The 23,843-nt window shown below is 40.1% G+C and overlaps 1 protein-coding gene across 3 annotated transcripts in view; it reads right to left on the minus strand.

The window, feature by feature from the left end:
* unm_sa1614 (un-named sa1614) overlaps positions 1 to 23,184 on the minus strand; it is a 32,540-nt gene extending 9,356 nt beyond the window's left edge. The window contains exons 1-24 of one of the 3 annotated variants that reach the window (XM_047347056.1): positions 22,318 to 23,184; positions 17,077 to 17,149; positions 16,861 to 17,006; positions 15,368 to 15,442; positions 15,162 to 15,211; positions 14,819 to 14,948; positions 14,619 to 14,704; positions 14,458 to 14,533; positions 11,258 to 11,338; positions 11,080 to 11,177; positions 9,548 to 9,617; positions 8,930 to 9,017; positions 8,677 to 8,725; positions 8,070 to 8,242; positions 7,857 to 7,990; positions 7,193 to 7,284; positions 6,936 to 7,122; positions 5,108 to 5,193; positions 4,895 to 5,028; positions 4,439 to 4,506; positions 4,027 to 4,134; positions 2,437 to 2,716; positions 1,666 to 1,833; positions 1,512 to 1,569 (exon numbers count right to left, since the gene is read on the minus strand). In XM_047347056.1, the coding sequence (XP_047203012.1) occupies positions 1,512 to 1,569; positions 1,666 to 1,833; positions 2,437 to 2,716; positions 4,027 to 4,134; positions 4,439 to 4,506; positions 4,895 to 5,028; positions 5,108 to 5,193; positions 6,936 to 7,122; positions 7,193 to 7,284; positions 7,857 to 7,990; positions 8,070 to 8,242; positions 8,677 to 8,725; positions 8,930 to 9,017; positions 9,548 to 9,617; positions 11,080 to 11,177; positions 11,258 to 11,338; positions 14,458 to 14,533; positions 14,619 to 14,704; positions 14,819 to 14,948; positions 15,162 to 15,211; positions 15,368 to 15,442; positions 16,861 to 17,006; positions 17,077 to 17,149; positions 22,318 to 22,443 (2,636 nt within the window). In that variant the 5' untranslated portion in view covers positions 22,444 to 23,184. Of the gene's footprint in view, positions 1 to 1,505; positions 1,570 to 1,665; positions 1,834 to 2,436; positions 2,717 to 4,026; positions 4,135 to 4,438; positions 4,507 to 4,894; positions 5,029 to 5,107; positions 5,194 to 6,935; positions 7,123 to 7,192; positions 7,285 to 7,856; positions 7,991 to 8,069; positions 8,243 to 8,676; positions 8,726 to 8,929; positions 9,018 to 9,547; positions 9,618 to 11,079; positions 11,178 to 11,257; positions 11,339 to 14,457; positions 14,534 to 14,618; positions 14,705 to 14,818; positions 14,949 to 15,161; positions 15,212 to 15,367; positions 15,443 to 16,860; positions 17,007 to 17,076; positions 17,150 to 22,317 lie in introns of all 3 variants that reach the window. The other 2 variants (XM_047347055.1, XM_047347057.1) reach the window with 2 other exon arrangements.
* Positions 23,185 to 23,843: the final 659 nt, after the last annotated feature.

Genomic DNA, 23,843 nt, shown 5'->3' on the forward strand with positions numbered 1-23,843 from the left:
CCTCAAGTCTCTGGATGTTGTAGGGCTGTCATGGTTGACACGCCTCTTCAACATTGCGTGGCGGTCGGGGACAGTGCCTCTGGACTGGCAGACTGGGGTGGTGGTCCCCCTACATAAGAAGGGGGACCGGAGGGTGTGTTCCAACTACAGGGGGATCACACTCCTCAGCCTCCCTGGTAAGGCCTACGCCAGGGTATTGGAGAGGAGAGTCCGACCAATAGTCGAACCTCGGCTTCAGGAGGAGCAGTGTGGTTTTCGTCCTGGCCGTGGAACACTGGACCAGCTCTATACCCTCTACAGGGTGCTCGAGGGTTCATGGGAGTTTGCCCAACCGGTTCACATGTGTTTTGTGGACCTGGAGAAGGCATTCGACTGTGTCCCTCGTGATGCCCTGTGGGGGGTGCTCCAGGAGTATGGAATCGGGGGCCCTTTATTAGGGGCCATCCAGTCCCTGTACGAGCGGAGCAGGAGTTTGGTCCGCATTGCCGGCACTAAGTCGGACCTGTTCCCAGTGCATGTTGGACTCCGGCAGGGCTGCCCTTTGTCACCGGTCCTGTTCATAACTTTTATGGACAGTATTTCTAGATGCAGCCAAGGGCCGGAGGGGGTTTGGTTTGGGGACCAGTGGATTTCGTCTCTTCTTTTTGCGGATGACGTGGTCCTGCTGGCCCCCTCTAGCCAAGACCTACAGCATTCACTGGGGCGGTTCACAGCCGAGTGTGAAGCGGCTGGGATGAGAATCAGCTCCTCCAAGTCCGAGGCCATGGTACTCGACCGGAAAAGGGTGGCTTGTCCTCTTCAGGTTGGGGAGTTCCTGCCTCAAGTGGAGGAGTTTGAGTATCTCGGGGTCTTGTTCACGAGTGAGAGAAGAATGGAGCGGGAGATCGACAGACGGATCGGTGCGGCTGCCACAGTAATGGGGGCGCTGTGCCGGTCCATTGTGGTGAAGAGAGAGCTGAGCCGAAAAGCAAAGCTCTCAATTTACTGGTCGGTCTACGTTCCTACCCTCACCTATGGCCATAAACTTTGGGTCATGACCGAAAGAACGAGACCCCGGATACAAGCGGCTGAAATGAGCTTCCTCCGTAGGGTGGCCGGGCACTCCCTTAGAGATAGGGTGAGGAGCTCAGCCATCCGGGAGGGGCTCGGAGTAGAGCCGCTGCTCCTCCACATCGAGAGGAGCCAGTTGAGGTGGCTCGGGCATCTATACCAGATGCCTCCTGGACGCCTTCCTCGGGAGGTGTTCCAGGCACGTCCCACCGGGAGGAGGCCCAGGGGACGGCCCAGGACACGCTGGAGGGACTATGTCTCTCGGCTGGCCTGGGAACGCCTTGGGCTCCCCCTGGAGGAACTGGAGGAGGTGTCTGGAGAGAGGGACGTCTGGGCGTCTCTGCTGAGTCTGCTGCCCCCGCGACCCGGTCCGCTTTTTTTGACACCCGGCCCACTAATCATACAAAACGTCTCTTCCTATTTGTGTTAAAGTATGGTGTTATTCAAATACTCACACACACTTTTTGAAGGAGGAGTCTGGACCAGTATAAATCCTGGGACTGGTTGGCAACCCATGATCTGTACACACACACACACACACACATACACACACACACAGAGTTAATGACAGTGTTACTCTGACAGACTAACTCTGGGGTGTCTCATAGATATTACCCTGCTTATTAGACTCAGAGCAGGTCCTCTTGTGGCGGGCAGCAATGGGAGGGGGAGGTGTCGTTTTTCTGTTTCCTGAAATGGGGAAGAAAACCTCTGCCTCTTCCTCCTCTTCATCCCTCACTCCATCACCCCCAGCTGGAGGAGGAGGAGGGGGAACACAAGGGGCTAAAAGATAAAAGATGATTAAACTAGTAAAGCTTTAGCTTCACAGTTGAAATTAGTTGCTAGAGCTGCTAAGATGCTATCTCTTTGTGCCAGCTTTGCACATGCAGCATCTGACAAGCAGAAGACTTTTTTTGTTTTGTGCAATTGGACAATAATTATTCACAACGATGAATGCATTTAGGACAACACAATAAGCATTGTCATCTCCAAATAATTAACCTTGAGTTGCAGCAGAAACTAAAAAGTCATTTTCTAGACCACACTCATCCAAACACATTACCGCTGGTGAAAAGCTCACATTGAATGCTCAGCATGAAGAGTGCAAATTCAGTTAATTAGGGAATAAAAACAACATTCATTTTTTTCAGATGAGTAATTATGGAAAATGTACACATAAATCAGAGCATAATAGCTCCAGCTGTTTCCAAATGTTTCTTCTGGAAGTAATTATATATTTCATTTATTCAAATATTTGTATCTATATATATATATAACATAAAAAACATAAACAGCTAGCAATGAAGTAAAAGTTGGTGGAAAACAATTTCCTGTGCATTCAAAGCTATAATTAATATATACAATTTACAACAGCTTGAATCTAACCTTTAACCCGGGGCGGCAGTGGTGGAGCGGGTGAGGATGGAGGGGGAGGGGGAGGGCTGGGGGCAGAGCCAGATTGACGGCTGTGGAGGTCCATGGCCATGGCCAGTCTTCTCCCCACGCTGAGGAGACCTGCTCCTGGTCCTCCAGAGGATGGGAGGACAACAGAGCAGGAGGAGGTGGAGGACTGATTAAAGTTGAAAGGACGGGAGGAGAAGGAGAACGAGGGGGTGAAGACTGAGGATGATGAAGATGAGGAGCGCTCCTTCTTTACCGGACCATTCTGAAACAAGACACAGGTTTCCAACTATTAACAGATGCACACAGATAAACAGCGGTTAAAAAAGGTCTGTGTGTTCCTTATCCAGCTCCTAGCTTATTAATAGAATAGAATAGAATAGAACCCTCTTTGAACCGTCACCTTAACGTGGTGGAGGGGTTTGAGTGCTCAAATGATCCTAGAGGCTATGTTGTCTGGGGCTTAAATGCCCCTGGTAGGGTCTCCAATGGCAAACAGGCTCTAGGTGACGGGTCAGACAAAGAGCGGTTCAAGACGCCTTCACGAGGACCAAAACATCGAGACACGTGACGTCGCCCGGTGCGGCAGAACCAGGGTCCCACCCTGGAGCCTGGCCTGGGGTTGGGACTCGTTGGAGAGTGCCTGGTGGCTGGCTTGCTCCTTACGTGACCCGACCGGGCCAAGCCTAAAGAGAGACACGAGGCCATCCCCCAGTGGGCCCACCACCCACAGGGGGAACCATGAGGGACCGGTGCAAAGAGGATTGGGCAGCGGACGAAGGTGGAGACCTCGACGGCCCGATCTCTGGATGCTTAGGCTGGCTCTATGGACATGGAATGCCTGCACGCCTTCCTTGGGACGTGGTCTAGGCACGTCCTACCGGGAGGAGGCCCAGGGGACGGCCCAGGACACGCTGGAGGGACTATGTCTCTCGGCTGGCCTGGGAGGAGCTGGAGGAGGTGTCTGGGGAGAGGGACGTCTATTCTATACAAGAATAGAATAGAATAGAATAGAATAGAATAGAATAGAATAGAATAGAATAGAATAGAATAGAATAGAATAGTTTCCAAAATGCCAAGTCTGCTTACTGGCCTAATCAGACACCCCGATTGTGGATCAGTTAGAAATTGATAACTTATTAAAAATTTTATTTAAAAAATAAAGTTACAAACAAAAAAGTAGGAACAGTTATTAATATTATCCAAGAGTTTCAAAATTGCTAAATATTATTATTAGTAAGTAATTACATACTGATGTTTCGTGATTGCCATGCAACATTAACTGAAATATAAAAGCTATTAAAGCCCATTTGCAAAGTGCTGCAAACTAGCTTATGCTATAAGCACTATGATACAGGCATATGGGACTGCTGTTTTATTCAGTTTGTCTATGTTATTGTGTGTCTGTCAACTATCAAATAAACCTAATAAATAAATAAATAAATAAATAAATATAGATATTATGTAAACATTTAAAAGATCAAACAGATTAAATAAGAATTCACAAAATCTGGCACTTTATCATTAATCAAAACCAATATTTAATTTCAGCAGACAATCTGTTGTCATGGCTACCCGTTCATCAAAGTCGTCATCACTGTCGTATACATCATCGTGGCGAAGCCTCCACTCATACTCCACATGGACGTGATGGTCAAACTGGTTGGATTGGGCCTGCTGCAGCTGCAATCACACGTCAGTCATTAATGAGGGAAACCTGGAGAGGGCATCTTGTCTTTTTTTTAATTTATCATCACATCAGCTGATTATGTATTGTTTGATTTTATTTATTCATGATTACAATTGCATAACCTTCTAAAATTTCTGACCAATTTGGCCTTAAATTGTTTTACTTCTTACTGTCATTCCTATTATATTTTGTATTGTGAAAAGTTTACATTAACTACTAGAAGTACAAAGAATACCAGAGAATTTAGGTTTTCAATTAATTAAATAAATCGCTCCATAATCAGACTAAGGTTCTCACCAGCGCCTCACATTCACTGTGCTTCAATCGGCGGCTCACATCCAGAGCAGTTTCTCCTAACTCATTCTCTGCAACACAGAAAAATTATATTGTTACATAATGTCGATTCTTTGAACAAAACAAAGACTAAATTTGCTTTATGGGGGATTTAGAAATTTTTTTTTTTTTACTTTGTCAGGATTTTGTAAAGCTTTTTCTTCATTTCCAGTGTTCATGCACCTTACATTTATAAATGTAAAAAGAAAAAAATATATATAATAATAGGTACTACTGATGTGTCTGGTTGGTTTAATTAATACTTATTTCTTTGAAAAATGCATTTACAAGAAATCGTTTAAATGAAGCATCCTCTGTTCAGACTAAACTATACACTAACATCATGAGTTTTAAAGACGTTGTTTTATTCAGGAGGCAGGTTTGTACTTGAATAATACTTTAAGTGTGTGATTGTATTACTGATGTGTATGTTGGCTCGGGCTCTCAGCAGCAGCTTCACACAGTCGCTCTTGTTGTGCAGGCAGCTGTAGTGCAGCGCCGTGTTTCCTGCTGACGTTTGTACATCCACGTTGGAGCTGGAAAAAAGAGAAAACCTATGCAAGTAAACATGCAGGTGTGAACATTACCACTCTCAGGCGTATAAACTAAAAAGCATCATTATAGCAGACTGACCAGTTCTGGGCCAGGAAGTCCAGGATATGCAGCGACGTCCTGTCAGCAAATAGGACGGCTAAATGGAGAGCCGTCTCCCCCTTCTCCTGTTGATGTTGCAACAAACCGATAATTTTTTATTGAAATGTTTTGAAATTTAAACTTTTATACAGATAAAGTGTCTATATCACTTGTAACAGTATGTTTACTTGAATACACATGTACTCACAGAAACAATGAATTAACTTATAGGCACCCCTGGTAAAGATGTGTAAAAAGCCCTAAAATATATTACTATTATTATATTGTAGTAGCAAAATCTGACACTGAAAATTTTTTAAAACATCCAACCTTTAATTCAAGTATATTTGGTGAACAAAAATACACTTTAGGAACTTAAAAAAAAACAAAAACAAACCTCAGCTACTGCTATTTTTTATTCAGGCTTTTAAGTTAATCAGAGTATCAAGGAACTTGTATTTAGCAAACATTGACCTGTTGTTTCTATGGTGTTTTAATATGACGTGGAATTTCTCTTAGTTCTTCAAAACAAAAAAGACAAGAGAGCTAACATTGAACTAATATTGATCTGTGTTGATTTTCATGATTCAGAAAATGGCCTTAAGAATATAGCTGCTTAGCTAAAGCTGCCTATATATAAACAGTCCGAGTCAATAAGTGGTTTAAAACAGGGGTAGCTGTGACAAATGAGACGGGATGAGGAGTTTATTTCACCACCACACATAATAAGGATGGGAAGAAAGGTAAAAAAAAAACTCCAAAGCTCAATTTTAGAGAACTGTAGCAATTAGTGGCATATTGGGGTCACTAAATCTCTAAAACAACAATTAGACCTCATCTACATGCCAAAAGGTTTTTTGTGTAAAATACCACAAAAAAACTTTTGAGTCTACCATCACAAACATAAATCTGTGATGTTTTCTAAGCTCTACAGGGGTTTTTAACTGGAAATGTGTGCTTTAGTCAGTAAGACTACAATTTAGCTTTTTGGCAACAAGCATTTCTAGGTTTGGTATGAAGCAAAGAATGAATGTGTGAAAAATCACATGTGGGCCTGTTTCTCTTCTAAAAACCCTGAAACCCTACTTGGAATTCAAGACATTATGAACTCCTTGAAATACCTGAATAATTTAACTAAAATCTGGAGGTCTCTGGCAAAACAGTGAAAATGTTTTTTTTTGTTTTTTTAAGATAAGCATGCATAAGAGATGATCAAGGGCTCTGGGTTGTCTAGAGAGATTGTGCAAAGAGGAATGGTCAAAAATCCCTCTCTTTGAAACCTTTCTAAATTGTAAAGGAGAACACTAAGTGCTGTTCTATCAGCAAAAACGTTTTTCAAGGCTTTAATATCAGTTGTTCTAAGCTGCCAAAACATGTGGGAGGTTATTTTCCATAGAACCTATGGGATTTTCTCACTGAATAAATGTTCTCAGAGGTTTGATCTGTAAGGTTTTTTTTTTTCTTCTTTTCATTGCTACTGCAAGAATTTCAGTGTTTTATACACATCTTTACCAGGGGAGGGCAATAAGTGTGGGGGATGTTGCATGTTTGTGTTTGGTAGGTTTTGGCTTTGTAGATGTTTGGGCCTGTTAATTTCTCAATCTGTGTGTATTTGAGTGTACCAGTGCACAACATTACTGACAAAGCTGCCAAAGACTAAGAAAAACTTTGAAAGACCTTATGAAAGCCTGTGGAGCTATTCACTTATGGATTACAAAAAGGTCTGGTTTACTTAAGCAAAAATATATAGAAATGAGGGACAATTTAAAGCTGTACATTTGTAAATACAAGTACATGTGTGTGAATGTATATTCCTCAGTGTGGTTACCTGTATGTGGGTGTGCAAGGGCTGGCTTAGCTCCGTCCTCTGAGCGTACAGCTGGACCAGGCTGTAGATGTCACAGCTCTTAGTTGCCTCCTGCAGGCCCAGTCTTAGCGCTGCAGAAGAACTGCTGAACCTCCTCACAAAATGAACATCCTGATACTTTGACAGGATGAAATCTTTGCGCTCCGCCCTGTTAGAAGTACAATGTTTCAAATGTATATTTTCCCCCTATAATAAATGATATTAGTTGTGTAGCTTACATATGGCTGTGCTGGGAGGGCTTCTGTGATGGACTAAGCAGGTTTGCCTCCAATATTTCATTAAAACCAGAGTTCCCAACATTTCGGGCAAGCTGAAACAGGGAACAGCATGTTAGCATAAAATAATTTGATGTTCATAAAACAAGAGATTACAACAACTAAAGTATTCTCAGTTGCAAACAGTTGACATTAGGTTGTGCCTTATTGACACGATGTACCTCATCAGTCTGTATGGAGCCTGAGCTTGGGAACTAATAAAGCTTATTTCTAGACAGCGCTGAGCAACACAGACTTTAGTTAGGAGATTATATTTGATCAACTTCTGTTTTCCTGAATGTGACAGTCCATTTCAGTGAAAGATTTAACCCTTTCACAAACACATCCGTCCTTCAATCAAACAGCAATTAAACATGTTGAACACAGTGGTGCTTATCCTAATTCTTTTTCAATGGTAGCTGCCACATCATGGATGGAGGAATGGATCATTGGGTAGATTCACTGATGAACAACTAACTGACCTAAAGTGAGCCCATATTAAACCTGTTTTGGACTTTGTAATCAGTATACACCAATTTCAGCACAGAGTAACACACTGCACCAAAAATATAAATAGTAGATCCTCAAAGGTGACTAGAGGATCAATAGAGATATAGATGTTCCATACCAGCAGGTCTGAGGTTCCCAGGCTGTCCAGGCTCAGAGACTTGATCCTGGACACATGGACCCCCATCTCCCTGTGGATCCCCGAACACTCAATACAGGTCAGGATGCCTAAATTTGTTGAGACCCATCCAGGATCTTGAGAGAAGTAGAAAGGTGACTTGCACACTTGAAATGAGGAGTAAAAAATCAAATATGATTGACAAACAGAGATTACCTGGAGCGCCACAGTCACAGCAGCTGTTGTTTCCCGGCATTTTGCGGATGTCATCAGTGATGGCCCGGGTCAGATCTTCCACACTGCTTTCATCACCTCCACCCCCTCTCCTGCCGCCATCCAGGGCCATGCTCAGAGCCTCCTGCTTGCTGTTAATGAGCACCGAGATCCATCTAAACATTCACAACAAAAATTAACTCACAGTTCTCATCTTCAGACACACTTTATGATTATTATGATAATTCTGATGTAGAACACTGCCATTGGAATGCTATACTGAATGAGCACAGCAGGGATTGACATTGCAACCTGTAACATCTTAGTAACAACAATAGAATTGTACATCTTTTATACAAATATATCCCGGGTTCTCATTTGTTTTTTTGACCAACTTTTAACTGTCTTTTAGTTAAAAAAAATATTCGATTTCAAACTACAAAAGAAGAGGTCAAGATAAAGAACCAGGTTAGATGAAAGAATTCAAACAAAGAGGACTCAAATATCAATGCTTAAATAAAGTTTGTTTTTTTCTTTGGCTTTTTTTTTATGCACACATCACACAGCGAACCTGCTTTTTAACAACCAAATTGAAAGATTTTTGACTTACACAACACATTCAGCTTCATCCTCGGCCAGGAAATGATAAGTCCGATTATCTACAAGACAAAGAGTCCAAGCATGTATCTAATATACAAAATAGTTTCTACCTTCTCTGTGTAAATATGGTTAATTATTATCTTTTCTAATTATATGTATACTATTTATTTATAGGTTTTATGTAAATACAGTAATTTAAATACAGTGAAAGTATTTGTCACAATGATCACAAATTACTTAATGCCCTTTTTGATTTGTCTTACGGGAGATAAGGTCGAAGCATTTCTTGTCCTCCATGCTGGGTTTCACCTGACAGGTGAGCAGGTTTAGCCGAGTCGGAGGTTTATTTGGCTTAAGGACACAGAAAAAAAGTTGGCAAGATAGTAAATCTTAAACCTTGCATGCATGTTAGAGTCCTCTAACATGCTGAGTAAAAAACAACTAAAAGCAAAAACATTCAAATATACTGCGTGAGGGAATAAGGCACAACATTAGCAGACAGATAATACAAAGAATTATTTATGTTTAAATTATTATTATTATCGGTTTAAAAACATAATGAGAATAAACAAATACTTATCCATCAATTACATTGAGATAATTAAAGGTATTCTACACTAACAAGGCATGTTTGGGTGATGCAGGTACATTCATCTGTTTAATTCCCAAGTCTGTCTTAAAATGACCTAAGGCCTCTCTTCCATTTTGGGAATATAATTACCTTGAAACCACAAAAATACCTAGTAATGCTAAAATGTTTTTTATTAAAACCATGTTTTTTTAAGAAGTCAAACCAGTAGTTTTAATTCTGAAATCTTATTTATTACAATTTCAATGTTAAAAACCAGAGGATGCAGTAACTTCCACAAACACACACTCACTGTGGCATGTGCAATAGTAAGGTAACAGTTGTGAACTGAACATTTCCTCTTCTGCCACATTTTCCTCAACCTGCAACACAAACACAATATTTTAGCAATCCAAATAACACTGACATGCTTTTCCCTCATTTTCAAGCGTTTGAGTGTAGATATATGTTTGAGCTGCGTTTTTTTAGGTACATTTTGTCTTAAAAATCTTTGTTTTTAATCAGTCTTTAGTGCAATAGATAACAGCCAGATAAGAGTCAGAAAGCATTCTGTAAACTTGATTAAGTGATTCCTACAAAATCTTGTAGCCTATTTAAATAGTTTCACAGGTTTAAAAATCTTCTGCCAGATGGTGACAACACACACTTTTGCTTTCCCTGATCCTACCAGCCATTAACTTTGACTCATTTGTCTGAATTTCATGTCATTTACTAAACTGAAGCCTCCTTTAGACAGTCTTTTGCTTCCATGTGTTATGTAAGGACCAGTTCAGGGTTTGAAGATGACCTACCACTGTTGTCCATCTGAGCCTTGAAGGGAGATAAATAAAAAGAGCTGAGTTCAAAAGTAGATAATATAATGTATAAAACACCAGCATCATGGCTGCTTCCCACTTCACATCTACTTTTGAACTCAGCATTAAATCATCCCTCCCAATCATGTAATGCAAGGGCAATCACTGCCATGGCCAAAGGCGCATAAAGTCCAGGACTTAAAAAGAATCCAGCAGTTACTGTACTCATTGATCACAGAGGAAAGCCTCAAAATAACAGGAAGGTCAGCAGCAGATCTAACCAGTATCAACCAAGGTATTTTCAATTAAAACTGGCTCTAGGCGTGGAACAACTAACTATCAAAATACATGAGGCAAGTGAAAAAAGTGAGAAGCGACTAACAAAGAGAAACAGATCAAATATTTCAAATAGCAGTAAGTGGCTGGGCTAATTTAATGCTTATTTTGTTGAAACAAACTGAACATGATAGTGGGGCTGGTTAAGGTAAGGTCAGTCACCTGTTTATAAGTCACAAGGACTTTTATTCCCTGACTTTATCCTGTAAGATGGTGCCCCTTCACCAGTTTTCAACCACACTGGACATTACATGTAAAAAATAACCTTGGTCCTCTGTATATTACATTAGAACCTGCAACCTCCACAGCTCACACAAACACATTTATGAAGCAAACATGGCTTGCATGTGTCTTCCTTATTCCCAGTAAAAACATAACCTTGAATGCAATAAAATAGGTTTAGTTTTCTCCACATTAAAATAGATTGTACGAAACAAAGCATTTCATTACACTCAAGGATATAATTAATGATTACCTCTCTAGAACGTGAACAGCCATTACTATTAATGAGGACGAGCAAAATTCCTTCCGTTTATATTGTACTTGGTGAGAATCCATTTTTTATCAGCTTGTCATGTTATGAAAAGCACACAGCTATCTAAATTACAAATCTGTTCCTTTTTTGAATTAATTATGTCTTATTATATAACACCTAAATTAAACATAAACAAGTTTGCAATCTGTCTGTGTTTACCCATCACTTTTCTTGTAGAGGAATCCTGTTCTCTCTGTTCCGTATTGTTTGTCTCCCAGAAGTTGATGCATACTGTACACCTGTTTAGGTAAAGAGTCCTGCACATACAAACAAACCATTTTCTAATCAGTTGATCTGTAACACAGTCTGAGTCGGTGTTAGTGTTGGGGTCTCTGACCTGGTCCGTGTGGACGACCGGCCTTAGCTGATCCCTGATGGCACACAGCTGCTTCTTCTCCTCCTCCTGACGCTGCTTCACCTGCACACACCAACACAACGTCACATCTCATGATTTTAATTAATGTCACCTGGAAAAAATCCTGGGGGAAAGATAGCGGTTAAAGTGTATTTTATAGCACCCTTTCCATAAAAAGATTCTTCAAAGATGAAAAAATGAAATATCAAAAGAAACATTAAAATGTTGTTTAAAACAACAGATAACTCTTCATAGCTGATAAAAACTAAATAATAACTGACAATTCTCAGTAAAAACAATTACGTTTCAAATTGTAAAAAGAGAATGCAATGTTGATGAAAGTGTGCAGTTTAACTTAAGGGGTTCTGTCACTATTTAGCTGCAATGTTTTCAATCAGGACTCTACAATGGTGCATTGCTGCAACAAGAAAGTCCTGTGCTCAGGAGTGCTGGGTTGTTCAGTTGGTAGAGCGGGCGCATCATGTGCAGAGGCTAAAGTTCCCGATGTGGTTGTCCTGGATTCAATTCCCAATCTCAGGCTATTTGCTGAATGTCTTCCTGTTCTCTCTTCAATCTCTTTCCAGTCAAATTGCTTTAAATAAAAGCCACTGGTGTCAAAAAACTTTAAAAAAGTAATATGTTAAGGGTCTTTCTGCTTGGAATTTACATGTTCTCCCCAAGCCAGGGGGTGGTCTCTCTTTAGATTCCTCCCAAAGTCCAAAAACATGTATGTTGGATTATTTTACATCCAGCAGGATTTATGTTTCAGAAAACTGATTTGTTTCAAATGACATCACAAACATACAGTACAGACCAAAAGTTTGTCAGGTTTAATAAGTGGGATTTCAAGCCTTATAAATGGGGTTGGGACCATCAGTTGTGTTGTGCAGGAGGTGGATACAGTACACAGCTGATAGTCCTACTGAATAGACTGTTAGGATTTGTATTATGGCAAGAAAAAAGCAGCTAAGTAAAGAAAAACGAGTGGCCATCATTACTTTAAGAAATGAAGGTCAGTCAGTCCGAACAATTGGGAAAACTTTGAAAGTGTCCCCAAGTGCAGTCGCAAAAACCATCAAGCGCTAGAAAGAAACTGGCTCACATGAGGACCGCCCCAGGAAAGGAAGACCAAGAGTCACCTCTGCTGCGGACGATAAGTTCATCCGAGTCACCAGCCTCAGAAATCGCAGGTTAACAGCAGCTCAGATTAGAGAACAGGTCAATGCCACACAGAGTTCTAGCAGCAGACACATCTCTAGAACAACTGTTAAGAGGAGACTGTGTGAATCAGGCCTTCATGGTAAAATAGCTGCTAGGAAACCACTGCTGAGGACAGGCAACAAGCAGAAGAGACTTGTTTGGGCTAAAGAACACAAGGAATGGACAATAGACCAGTGGAAATCTGTGCTTTGGTCTGATGAGTCCAAGTTTGAGATCTTTGGTTCCAATCACCATGTCTTTGTGCGGCGCAGAAGAGGTGAACGGATGGACTGTACATGCCTGGTTCCCACCATGAAGCATGGAGGAGGAGGTTTGATGGTGTGGGGGTGCTTTGCTGGTGACACTGTTGGGGATTTATTCAAAATTGAAGGCATACTGAACCAGCATGGCTACCACAGCATCTTGCAGCGGCATGCTATTCCATCCGGTTTGCATTTAGTTGGACCATCAATTATTTTTCAACAGGACAATGACCCCAAACACACCTCCAGGCTGTGTAAGGGCTATTTGACCAAGAAGGAGAGTGATGGGGTGCTGCGCCAGATGACCTGGCCTCCACAGTCACTGGTCCGGAACCCAATCGAGATGGTTTGGGGTGAGCTGGACCGCAGAGTGAAGACAAAAGGGCCAACAAGTGCTAAGCATCTCTGGGAACTCATTCAAGACTGTTGGAAAACCATTTCAGGTGACTACCTCTTGAAGCTCATCAACAGAATGCCAAGAGTGTGTGGAGCAATAATCAAAGCAAAAGGTGGCTACTTTGAAGAACCTAGAATATAAGATATTTTCAGTTGTTTCACACTTTTTTGTTCAGAATATAATTCCACATGTATTAATTCATAGTTTTGATGCCTTCAGTGTGAAGCTACAATATTCATAGTCATAAAAATAAAGAAACTCTTTGAATGAGAAGGTGTGTCCAAACTTTTGGTCTGTACTGTACATAGCAGTGAGTTAATAGAATAACAAGGGACATTTATGCCATATTTATATTTAATAATATTTTCAAATCTGAATAACAGGGTATTCGACGACAGCAAATCTGATAACTTACACGTAATTGTTCTAGTAATGCAAAATAAACCTTAATATACAGAATCCCATTGCTTCTTTAAATTAATAAAGATCATTCCCTGGGATAGGTAAATAAATAATTCCTAATGCTAAATTTTGCAAAATGTATTTTATAGATTATGTGATTGATTATGATACTGATGCTATTTGTGTTAATTAAATAGCTTAACATACATTTTCAACGCTGCATATCATACTACATTATTGTCATTGCAACAAGAGAGTGGAAAGGCATGTTTTCACACCATGTAATAGTTTACTATTATTGTTTAGAGGGCAATAATTCAGGTTATTTTAAATTTGAGCTAGAACCTTGGCTGTAAAATGTTCTCTTAGGGAATATATCTTTTATCCCCTCTTTATCAGGAATCATTTTCTGCTAGCATACAAAAGCAGTGGGAATGCTTCACTCCACTGAGACCTTCCTCAATATTAAATACACTAAATCAGTATTTCCTTTTTCTCCTGACTATTTTTGCCACAACAAATATAATTTTAAGATTTCACGTTTTAGTGCTACAATCCAGATGGCAAAGAGTAAAACAAATCGGCCAGGGTGCTTCAACACAAGCAGAACTGGCCGAAAAAGTCGAAACTCTTGATAGCAATTTGTATTAAAGGGAAGGAACAAAACTACCAACAAACACAGACAAACACACACACAAACACACACACACACACACACATTTAAACAAGGTAATGAGGAGAAATCTTTCGAAGTATACTCCTTTCCTGTTACCTTACAATAAACGTACCATTACCTGCCACTACTTTTGCGTCATACTGTATCTTTAATAACATTTTAATTAGACTGTCATCCGCACAACGTCACTACAAAACTAAATAAATGGAAACACAATGTTTTAGGCTCCTGCCACTACTCGTACCGTGTTCAGCACTACGTTCAGCTCCTCCATGTACTGCTTCAACCTCTGGGTGGTGGAGACACACTCCTGTAGAAAACTACACAACGATTATTGTAAATCTAAATATGTTATTGTACTGTGAGGTGTTTTGTCATTAAAAGAGTGTGTGAACCAGGACCTACTTGTTTTGACTGTGGTAGTGCTTAATGAGATTCTGCAGCAGGTCAACTCCTCTCTTTGTTTTTATCTCGTTCACCTTAATGAGATACTGAGATAGAGAGAGTTGGTCCATTAACAGCACCTAGATGTAGCTGTGTGAATGTAAAATGCTGAAGGAGGGATCACAGATAAACATGGTTTAAAAGAAGCAGGGGTCACTGACCTCGCACATGCTCAGCTGGAAGGAGCGCCTCTCCTTCTCAAGCTCCTCAGCGATTTCTCCTCCGCTCACCTCACTCCGAACCATCCCATACTGTCGTGCTAACTCCCTTTTTTCCTTCTCCACCTGCTTGCTGAACACACATGCACACTTTGAATTATTAATCTGACTCCTGGTAGTTTTACCAGCTCACTTCTGCTTACAAGAGCTGTTCTGTGTTTCTGAATTATGCAGAGATGTAATATCTTTTTTACATGCACAAACTTGCAGCAAAGGCATCCTAAAAATAGGCGATACGTGTGAGCATGCAAACTCTCTCAGATGCTTTAAAGGGGTTGTCACTCACAATCTGTTTTCGTAATCCCTCCATGATCTCTCAAAGGGCTTCTTCAGATCCTGCAGAGAGACACAGGACAAAAAGTTTACTTTAGATCAACAGAAATCATCTGTGATCGTTTTACTGAAGACGGTTTTCTACTAATCATTTTAGATTACACATAATTTAACTTATTGAAAAGATACACTTGATATGAGAACATGAAAATTCCTCACCCCCTTCACCTCCCTCAGGTCTCCTTTAACCAAAGAGTCCAGGAAGAAGTTGATGTTGTGGAGCATGCTCTTTAGCTGCACACAAACACACAGATGCATCATATTGACATGCAGTAATATTAAAAAAGATAATTTCATCATAATTTTACATTGCTCCACTTCAAATGCTTCATAGCCTCTTCCATTTTTAGGATCCTTTCTTATCAAAAGGCTTGCAGTTGGTCAGCTGATGTGGGAGAAAAAAGACGGAAGCACCTGCCATATTTCTGTTTTGAAGTGTGCCACACTTGTCACGAGTTGAAAGTTTGGCAAATAGATTTCTTTGTGACATCAAAAGGGAAAAAGCCAAAAAAGAACAACCAGCCAGACATTTTGGACAATTCAAGAGCAGCGACTTCTCTGTGGAGGAAAACTTCTTCAGTTTGGTGAAGGTCTTATATTTTAGCAGATTTTCATCATTGACAGAGACAGAAATATGTTGATGGTATGTTCATTGTAAACCTAACTGATGCTTTTCCACATAGAAGTTTGGTTTGGCAGTTTAACAGAGAATAAATACGTCCTTAGTCATAAAAAAAAACAAGTGACTCATGTTTCCAGACATTAATTATAAGTTAAGCATTTAGAGATTTTCCAAATGATAGTAAAACGTGATCAGCTGTTTAGGGGTGATCAATAGTTGCACTTATTTTTAACCACGTAAGATATGTGCATTTAATCATAAGCACAATAAATGATACTCAATAATTCACTCAATAATTCACTAAACACTTTTAAATGCAAAAGCGCCCTATAGAGACTTAACTGGATTACTGGAGCTTTTGCCTTTAAGAATGTTGCCTTGTCAATGGTATTCAAAATTAGTAAGGGATCATAGACTTTTAGGTTTTAGCAATGATTTCAGGGAGCTCAGTAAAACAGTATTCCCTGTACCTGCCTTGTCTTCTGTGGAGAATCTGTCGTTTAATAGAGCTGCATTGGTACAAATTACAATCTCTAACTCAGAAGAGAGACATCAGCACCCAGCATAACATTTTACAAACGCTCACACAGCAAAATAAACACATTTGTTCTCATCAGCAGTAAAAGACATCTGCAAATGCTACCTTTTGGGAAAACTCTTGTTCCAATCATCAGTTTAATGGGCCTAGATCTTCAAAACACAGCACCCCTGCTACAAATGCTGAGAAATGTAATAGCAAGCATGGGAAGCTCATGTGCCTCCATCAAATTAATATCTACAATATACAACATAGTATAGAATAACCTCTGGGCACATATAATATATCACTCATATTGTCCAATTGTATTACAATACAACATCACTTGGCACTTTCTTACAGGTTGCATCTCTCTTGGCAATGAAATGCTTTTTGAGTCCTAGTGGAGACGTTGCAGATTGCAGTCAAGGGAATACAACTATTTTTAGACCAATCAAAGTCAGAAATAGTTGATGTGGCCCTTGCGCTCTTAAATGTTTAGTTGTTACTCACCAGGTTTTTCATTGGAGACAGAAGCTCCTTAGAAAAGTCCGCTAGGTGGCAGAAGGCCGAGCCGACCTCTGTCTCTCCATTTGAGTGACAGTTTATTGCAAGCTTCTCCATCGAGTTGATGTAGTGCTCCAGGTGAGATACATGATCTAACATAAAAACAAGCGTTAGTTTGGGGAATAATCTAAAGTGTGTTTGACTGCATGTGCATTTTTGTACCTTGTCCTGAAGCGTACTTGGCTTTAGCTGCTTTCTTCATCTTCTGCAATACCAACCGGTCGCTGTCCAGAGCCTGATCAAGCACACACATGAATGATAAGTGGGTGTAGGTGCTGCCTGCATGAATAGGTTTGCATGTGTAAGGAGGTGGCAGGCTTTGTTGCCGGACAATGGTTGGCTGCATTAACTGTGAGTGTAAACCATCATCTTATCTGTTAAACTTTATTGCATGAAGCAGCTCAGTTTGTATGCTGCTGTTTTAAACTAAGGCTTTTATCTGTTATTGGACTGGGAGGAATAGTAAGATTTTTGCCACTTATCCCCTCTATCTTTATTGTTTCAGGTGCATATTGGATCACATCCTGCTTACACTGCCCAAGTGATGATAGAAACCGCTTCTGCTTTTTATAAACTATTAAAAAAGGCAAACTTTCAAGTGACATTCGATATCAGCTGTCAGGTAAATCAGAAATTACTTTTTAATTTATTTTATGGCAAACTAAACAATGTTTGCTTTTCTTATTGCTTAAATATAATATTATTTATTAAAACATTCCTCATTTCATTATATTTTACTTAAAAGTGTAAAATACTTTTTAAGACTTTCTGAAAGTCTATTTATCGGGACTTTCGCTGCTTTTCCCCAGTTTTCTGTCCAGTTCTTGCCTTCACGTTTTTTAGTGTGTGCTTTAAAAATAAGGAGAGAAGGAGAAAAAGACAGAAAAATGTTAAGCGTTCCAGGAGGTTTGAAGATGGAAAAGGAAATGGCACAAATGCAAGTCTGATAAAACATGGTCATCCACCCAAACTGGATGCCTGGGCATAAAGTGGATTAATAAGAAGCATTCAAGAGGCCCATTATAACCCTACCTGAGATGCAGAGATGAAACGCTCAGGTGGGAGAAAATGTTAATAGGACAACTATTAGCAGTGTACTCCACAAAGTTGGCCTTCATGGAAGAGAGGCAATATTATAAAGAAGGCCAGAATAAGACTTCTTGACAGTTTGCCACAAGAAATGTGGAAGAAGATGCACCAGTCAGACGAGACCAAAACTAAACTATTTTGGCCCACATTCAAAACACATTATTCCCAATGCAAAACGTAGTGGTGGCACCATCATACTGTGAGAATGATTTCCTGCTGCACGGACAGAACAACTGGTCAGAAAAACAGGGATATCCTGGGTAAAAACATTTAAAAGAAGCTGTAAAAAGCTGCAAAAGACATGAAATAAGGTGAAAGGTTCACCCTCTGGCAGAGCAAGAACCCTAAACATATAGCCATACATTGGAATGGTTTAGATCAAAGCATATTCAGTTATTAGACAGGCTTGGTGTAAATCCACATGAAAATGAAAGTTTACAGACGCTTCCTATCCATTCTAACTGAACATGTGATAGTTTGCAAAGAGGAGGTCCAAAATCTCAACCACCAGATGTGCGAAGCTGATGTGTTCGTCCAACATCATAATCCCTCATATCCCCATAAGATTAATTCTTTACTGAGGTTTGTGGGTATAACATGAAAAAAATTTTAAATGCTGAAACAATTGTAATTGTAATGATCTACAGGGCTACGAAAAAAAAAAAACATGAAAATGGTCATGTAGTGGTTTGAAATAAGACTGAAAATAGTTGAAAATAAACAGTGGAAGTCCAAAGAAAAACTTTGAAGACTTTTAGGAGGCTTTTCATTTAGACCACTTTGAAGGATTACAAGACAATCTTCCTCAGTGGAAGCAAAATACACAGAAATGATGCATTATTCAAGTTATTTGCACGTAGAATATTATTATGTGAATGCAGTAATAACTATGTGACAACCAGAACAGTAACAGTCCAAAGTTTGGTAACTTGTTTAATGTTTGTTTAATTAATTTAAGTCTTTCCTTTATGTCAATTTATGATTCTAAAGACAATTTAAAAGCTCTTGTATCCTGAAAGTCTCCATTTGATTTGGGCTCCATGGTTAAAAGTTCAAATGAAAAATAAGTCTATATTAGGCATATTGATTTGGGGATATGCTGCTTAAAGTCCCCTATTTGGTAAAGTGATTACCCTATCAAAACATTATGAAAAAAAATCTTCAATACTCATACAGAATTTGACAGGACTAAAATTTTCTGCAGATGCAACATCTTGCAACAAATGCAAAACAAGATTTTATGCATAGCAAAATAACCCATTAAAAGCTTTACTTCACACCTCTCGTCTGTCTTTAATCCCACACCAGATTGCAGATTAACTAACATCTTCATTAACATTAATCTCTCTGGCTTCTTTTTAAACCTATAAAATAACAATAACAAAGAACGATGACGGCCAGTAATCTGTTGCCTTGGTAACATATGCCGGCCCTGCTGGGGGTACATGATGGGGGCCGAGGGGAGGGTTCAGTCCAAACATGTTTTTCAGGCCATTCTCCAGGTCAATAACTACCATTGTGGGGGAAAGAGAGGCGGGGACCTGGTGCATGCTGATCTAAAGCATATCCTCATCCAAATCCACAGACCACACACAGCAGTGGACCAGCTACACAAATTGTTCACAGCAGTTAATCTGTTAACTGGCAGAGAAAGAGCTGAAAAATGAAGGAATCCTGTTCAGTTGCCCAAAAATATTCACAGACAAGAGAATGTGGAACTACTCTCAGTAGTAATAAATTAATGCATTCGATCAAATTTCTGCCTGAAAAACTCTGCTATGTTTGGAGATGCAAACGATGTCCTCCAGGATATGGACATCTAAGACAGGTGAGATTGTCATATATCATATGCGTAGAATACGTATCAATTAAAACAGACATCTATTTATTGAATAACTTGTTTTTCTTTTGAACTATTTTACTATCTGCCAAAGAACCTCCAATCTCAAAGACTAATACTAACATTACATTAATAAATATCACAAGTACAATTTCCATGTTTGTTTTGTGCCCAATTAGCCAGTGATGGGCTGACCAAGCATATCTCCAGACCTAAACCCTGTTGAGCATCTAGGAGCTTCCTCAATCAAAAGGTGGAGGAGCTCAAGGTCTCTAACATCCACCAGCTCTGCGACGTCACAGTGGAAGAGTGGAAGAGGATTGCAAGGGCAGTGAAGTGCTCAGGCAGTGCTGGAAAATAATGGTGGCCACGCAAAATATTGTCACTTTATGCACAACTTGGACATCTTCACTTAGGGGTGCACTCACTTTTGTTGCAGGCAATTTATATTTAGACATAATAAAATACTTGCAATACTGTATGGGGTGTCCCTTTTTTGTCGAGCACTAAAAATACGAAATGATCTGCATCATACACCAGAAGTCTTGTGAGCTTTTTAAAAGTTTTATTTGTCACACATAATAGGGGTGTTCATAAGGGGAGAGTATAAGCATATAAGTAATATAAGTATTACACTGGTGACACTTTCTTACAGGTTGCATTTTTCTGTTATAGCTCGTGTCTGCAAAAACAGTTAAGAGATTTTACAGTCAGAAATGTTTGTAAAGAATTTCATCAGTTATTTTTCAAGTAAAGAATAAGCTCAGGTTCTTATTGTAGAATGTATCTCTTACTATGGAGTTCTATGCTAAATGCATCCAAATCAGCTGCTAGAATATCAGAGAAAATTGCACAGAATTATTCTCTTTGCTATAGAATTAGGCTGCTGGAGGATATACTGACCATTTTTTCTTGCTTTGATATTTTCTCTTTCTATGCTATGTGTTATTATTGCCTACATTAACTTTGTATACAGTTTTCACTGTTATTTCCCACAGAAAGTACACCTTGCACAGTGCTTCTGTGCTTAGCTTTGTCCCCTTTCTGGACGGAACTATTGACAGAGCTATTGCTGCTATTAACTTTATGTACTCTCCTTGATTTTCATTCTTGTAGAAAGTATTCATGGCCAGGTCCTTTGTGTTAAGCTTTATCACTTTCTTTAATGGAGCCATCAACTGAGCTCTTGCTTCCATCTGTGTTATGTATTCTCTCTGTTTTTTTTCTTGAAAAAGTGCCCCTGGCCAAGTGCCTCTGTGTTCAGCTGTGTCTCTTTCCAGTAAGGAGTTATTGACAGAGCTATTGCTGCCATTGACTTTGTGTTCTGCACATCTTTCCCATAGAAAGTACCCTGGGCCAGTGCTTCTGTCTTTAGGATTTTTTCTTTCCTGGACAGAGCTATTGAAAGAGATTTTGCTAAAATGTTCTGTTCTATTGAAAGGTCACCCGGATGCTTCTGTGTTTAGCTGTGTCCAGTTCACTGCTAGAGCTACTGACATAGCAAATGCTTACATTAATTTGTATACTCAGTTAGTTTTTTATTCTACCAGAAAGCAACTCTGGCCCAGTGTTTCTGTGTTTAGCTGTGTCTCTTTCCTGGACAAAGTCATTGACAGAGCTATTGCTGCCAGTAACTGTGTGTACTGTGGTTTTGTTTTGATATATTGTAGAAAGCACTGCTGGCCCAGTGCTTCTGTTGTATTCTTTCTTTCCATTCTTGTCCCAGTCGCAGCAGACGGCTGCTTACACACAGAATGGTTCAGTCACTGTACTGTATTATAGTAAGCCTGCATGGACTATATGCAATTAAATGTTATTATCATACTATGACAATAGTATGGGAAAAGGTTGGAGTAATAAGGATTGAATACAGATTAAACATGATTTTATTTCACCTAAGCTTAATATTGTGAAGTGCCATGAGATGACATTTTTGGTGTAATGATGTAATATAGACAAACTGAAATGAACCTGACTATTATTTAGCTTTATCAGCATCTCAGCACCTGAATGCAAATGTTAACGCTAATCAGAGCTGAGACTTCTGTTCACTGTGACAAGATCCAATTACATGATGTCACCACAATCAATGTACCAATAAGAAAAATACAAGTGCAGATTTTTTTCTTTCTTTCTCTCAGGCAGTTACTGACATAACTTGAGCAAAAAAAAAAACAATGCACAGGGCCTTATAGTTTCAACATGACAAAATAATTTTGAAGAAAATGTAGAAAAATGCTGACAGCTGAACCTTACATAAAGGCCAAAGGGCAACTGGTGGTGGGGTATTGAATGGAGTCCAAAACATTATTTCTTTGGGGAGGTTGATCATTATGAATGTGGGGTAAGCAACATGGTGAGTTTAAATTTTGGTCTCAGTAGAAACATGAATCGTGCTGAACATCTGTCTGCTGCTGCTGCTGTTACCACTACGGCCACCTCCCACCCTCTCTCCTCCCTCTGTCAGCACTCACCTCCTCCAGCAGGTAGATGGTGTTTCTGCAATTGATCATCTTGGAGGTGAAGGAGGAGGTGGTGGGAGAGCTCCAGTCCTCCTGAACCTCCTGCACGAACTCCGACACCGACACGCACTCCGGCATGGTGATCCTGTCAACCCCGGCACACAAAGGGCAGAACCGGGACCGTCAAGCGCAGTCCGGGACTGACAGAAGAAGGTGAACACCAGGCGCAGGGCGCAGAGTCAAAGAATGAATAAATAAATAATATGTAATGATTTAAATATCAAGATTGGGAAATGTTAAAACGCCCTCTTATGCTGGTGTTGAGCATTAATGGAAGATATGCTGCAATTAAGGACCTGCTCAGTTCTCCTGCCTCAGTGTGACCGAACCGCTGCATCAAACGCCTCTTTTCTCCGAACAAAAGGTGACTCAGTCTATGCATAAAATAAATCCCAGCTCCACAAACTTCACAAGATCCCTTAGATGTTAACACTGCCGCTTCACTTCTGCGTTAAAACTAAAACAGCTTTTCGTTGGGGAGCGTCTTCATTCAAAAACATAAATAAATAAAATCCACAAAGCGCTCTGCTCTCCGTGTGTAAACCGGCTTGACAAAGACCTGGAGGCAATGTGCGGAGAACCGGACCAAGCGGACCGAGGGACCGGGTTCGGATAGGAGGATCAAACCAGGCTCAGATTTCCTGTCCAGTGTCGCCGTCATGTCAGCAGCATCTCATTTTCTTTTCATAGCTTTTGCTCCTTTATTGAACCCGCATGGAGAGGCGCGCTCACAGTGAACAGCGATGGAGCCCTCTGTCGCGGTGGCGCGCACTGCTGACCGAGCCCATCACTGGGTGCACTGGGAGGACTGGGAATTTCATGCCTCACATTCATCACACCAGCTTCCGTTTTTTTAAATACATCCATTCTTTTGTGAAGGTTTAACCCTGATTGTACAGAATGCGCCAAAACCTTTCCAAAAACGGCTTTTAAGCAAACAACGTATTAACAAATATTTTTATTTTGATAAATAAAATCCTCACAATTCCCACAACTGTATGATAAACTATTGTAGTTAAAGCCTATTGACAACTTTAGCATTTCCTTTAAAAACACTTAGTCATGTAATATTCCCATCCCATGATGATACCACCACCATGTTTCCCTTTGGCGAGTGTGTTTAGGGTGATGAGCAATGTTAGTTTTCCTCCTCACATGGTGATTTGCTTGTTAGCTGGAACATTCAGTTTTGTTCTCTGACCAGTATCTGACCAGAGTGCCTCCTTCCAGTGCTCAGGTCACTCACAAAGAGTTATACTCAACAACAGGAAGTAGTTTTCACAAGGAAATGTAACAGTTTTTGGCAAACCCTTCATATTCATCTGACATCCTTTCCCTCGTAGCATCAGAGCCAACATTTCTGTCTCAGCACAAACCAGCATTGCCACTCTCAAAGGAAATAATCGGAGCAAACATCTGGACAGTAAACAAACAATTTGCAACTTCCTGTAGCACCAATAAAGGAAAAAGGACAAAGT

This window comes from Girardinichthys multiradiatus, chromosome 20 (assembly GCF_021462225.1).
Source record: "Girardinichthys multiradiatus isolate DD_20200921_A chromosome 20, DD_fGirMul_XY1, whole genome shotgun sequence".
In the NCBI taxonomy this organism is placed as follows: Eukaryota; Metazoa; Chordata; class Actinopteri; order Cyprinodontiformes; family Goodeidae; genus Girardinichthys; species Girardinichthys multiradiatus.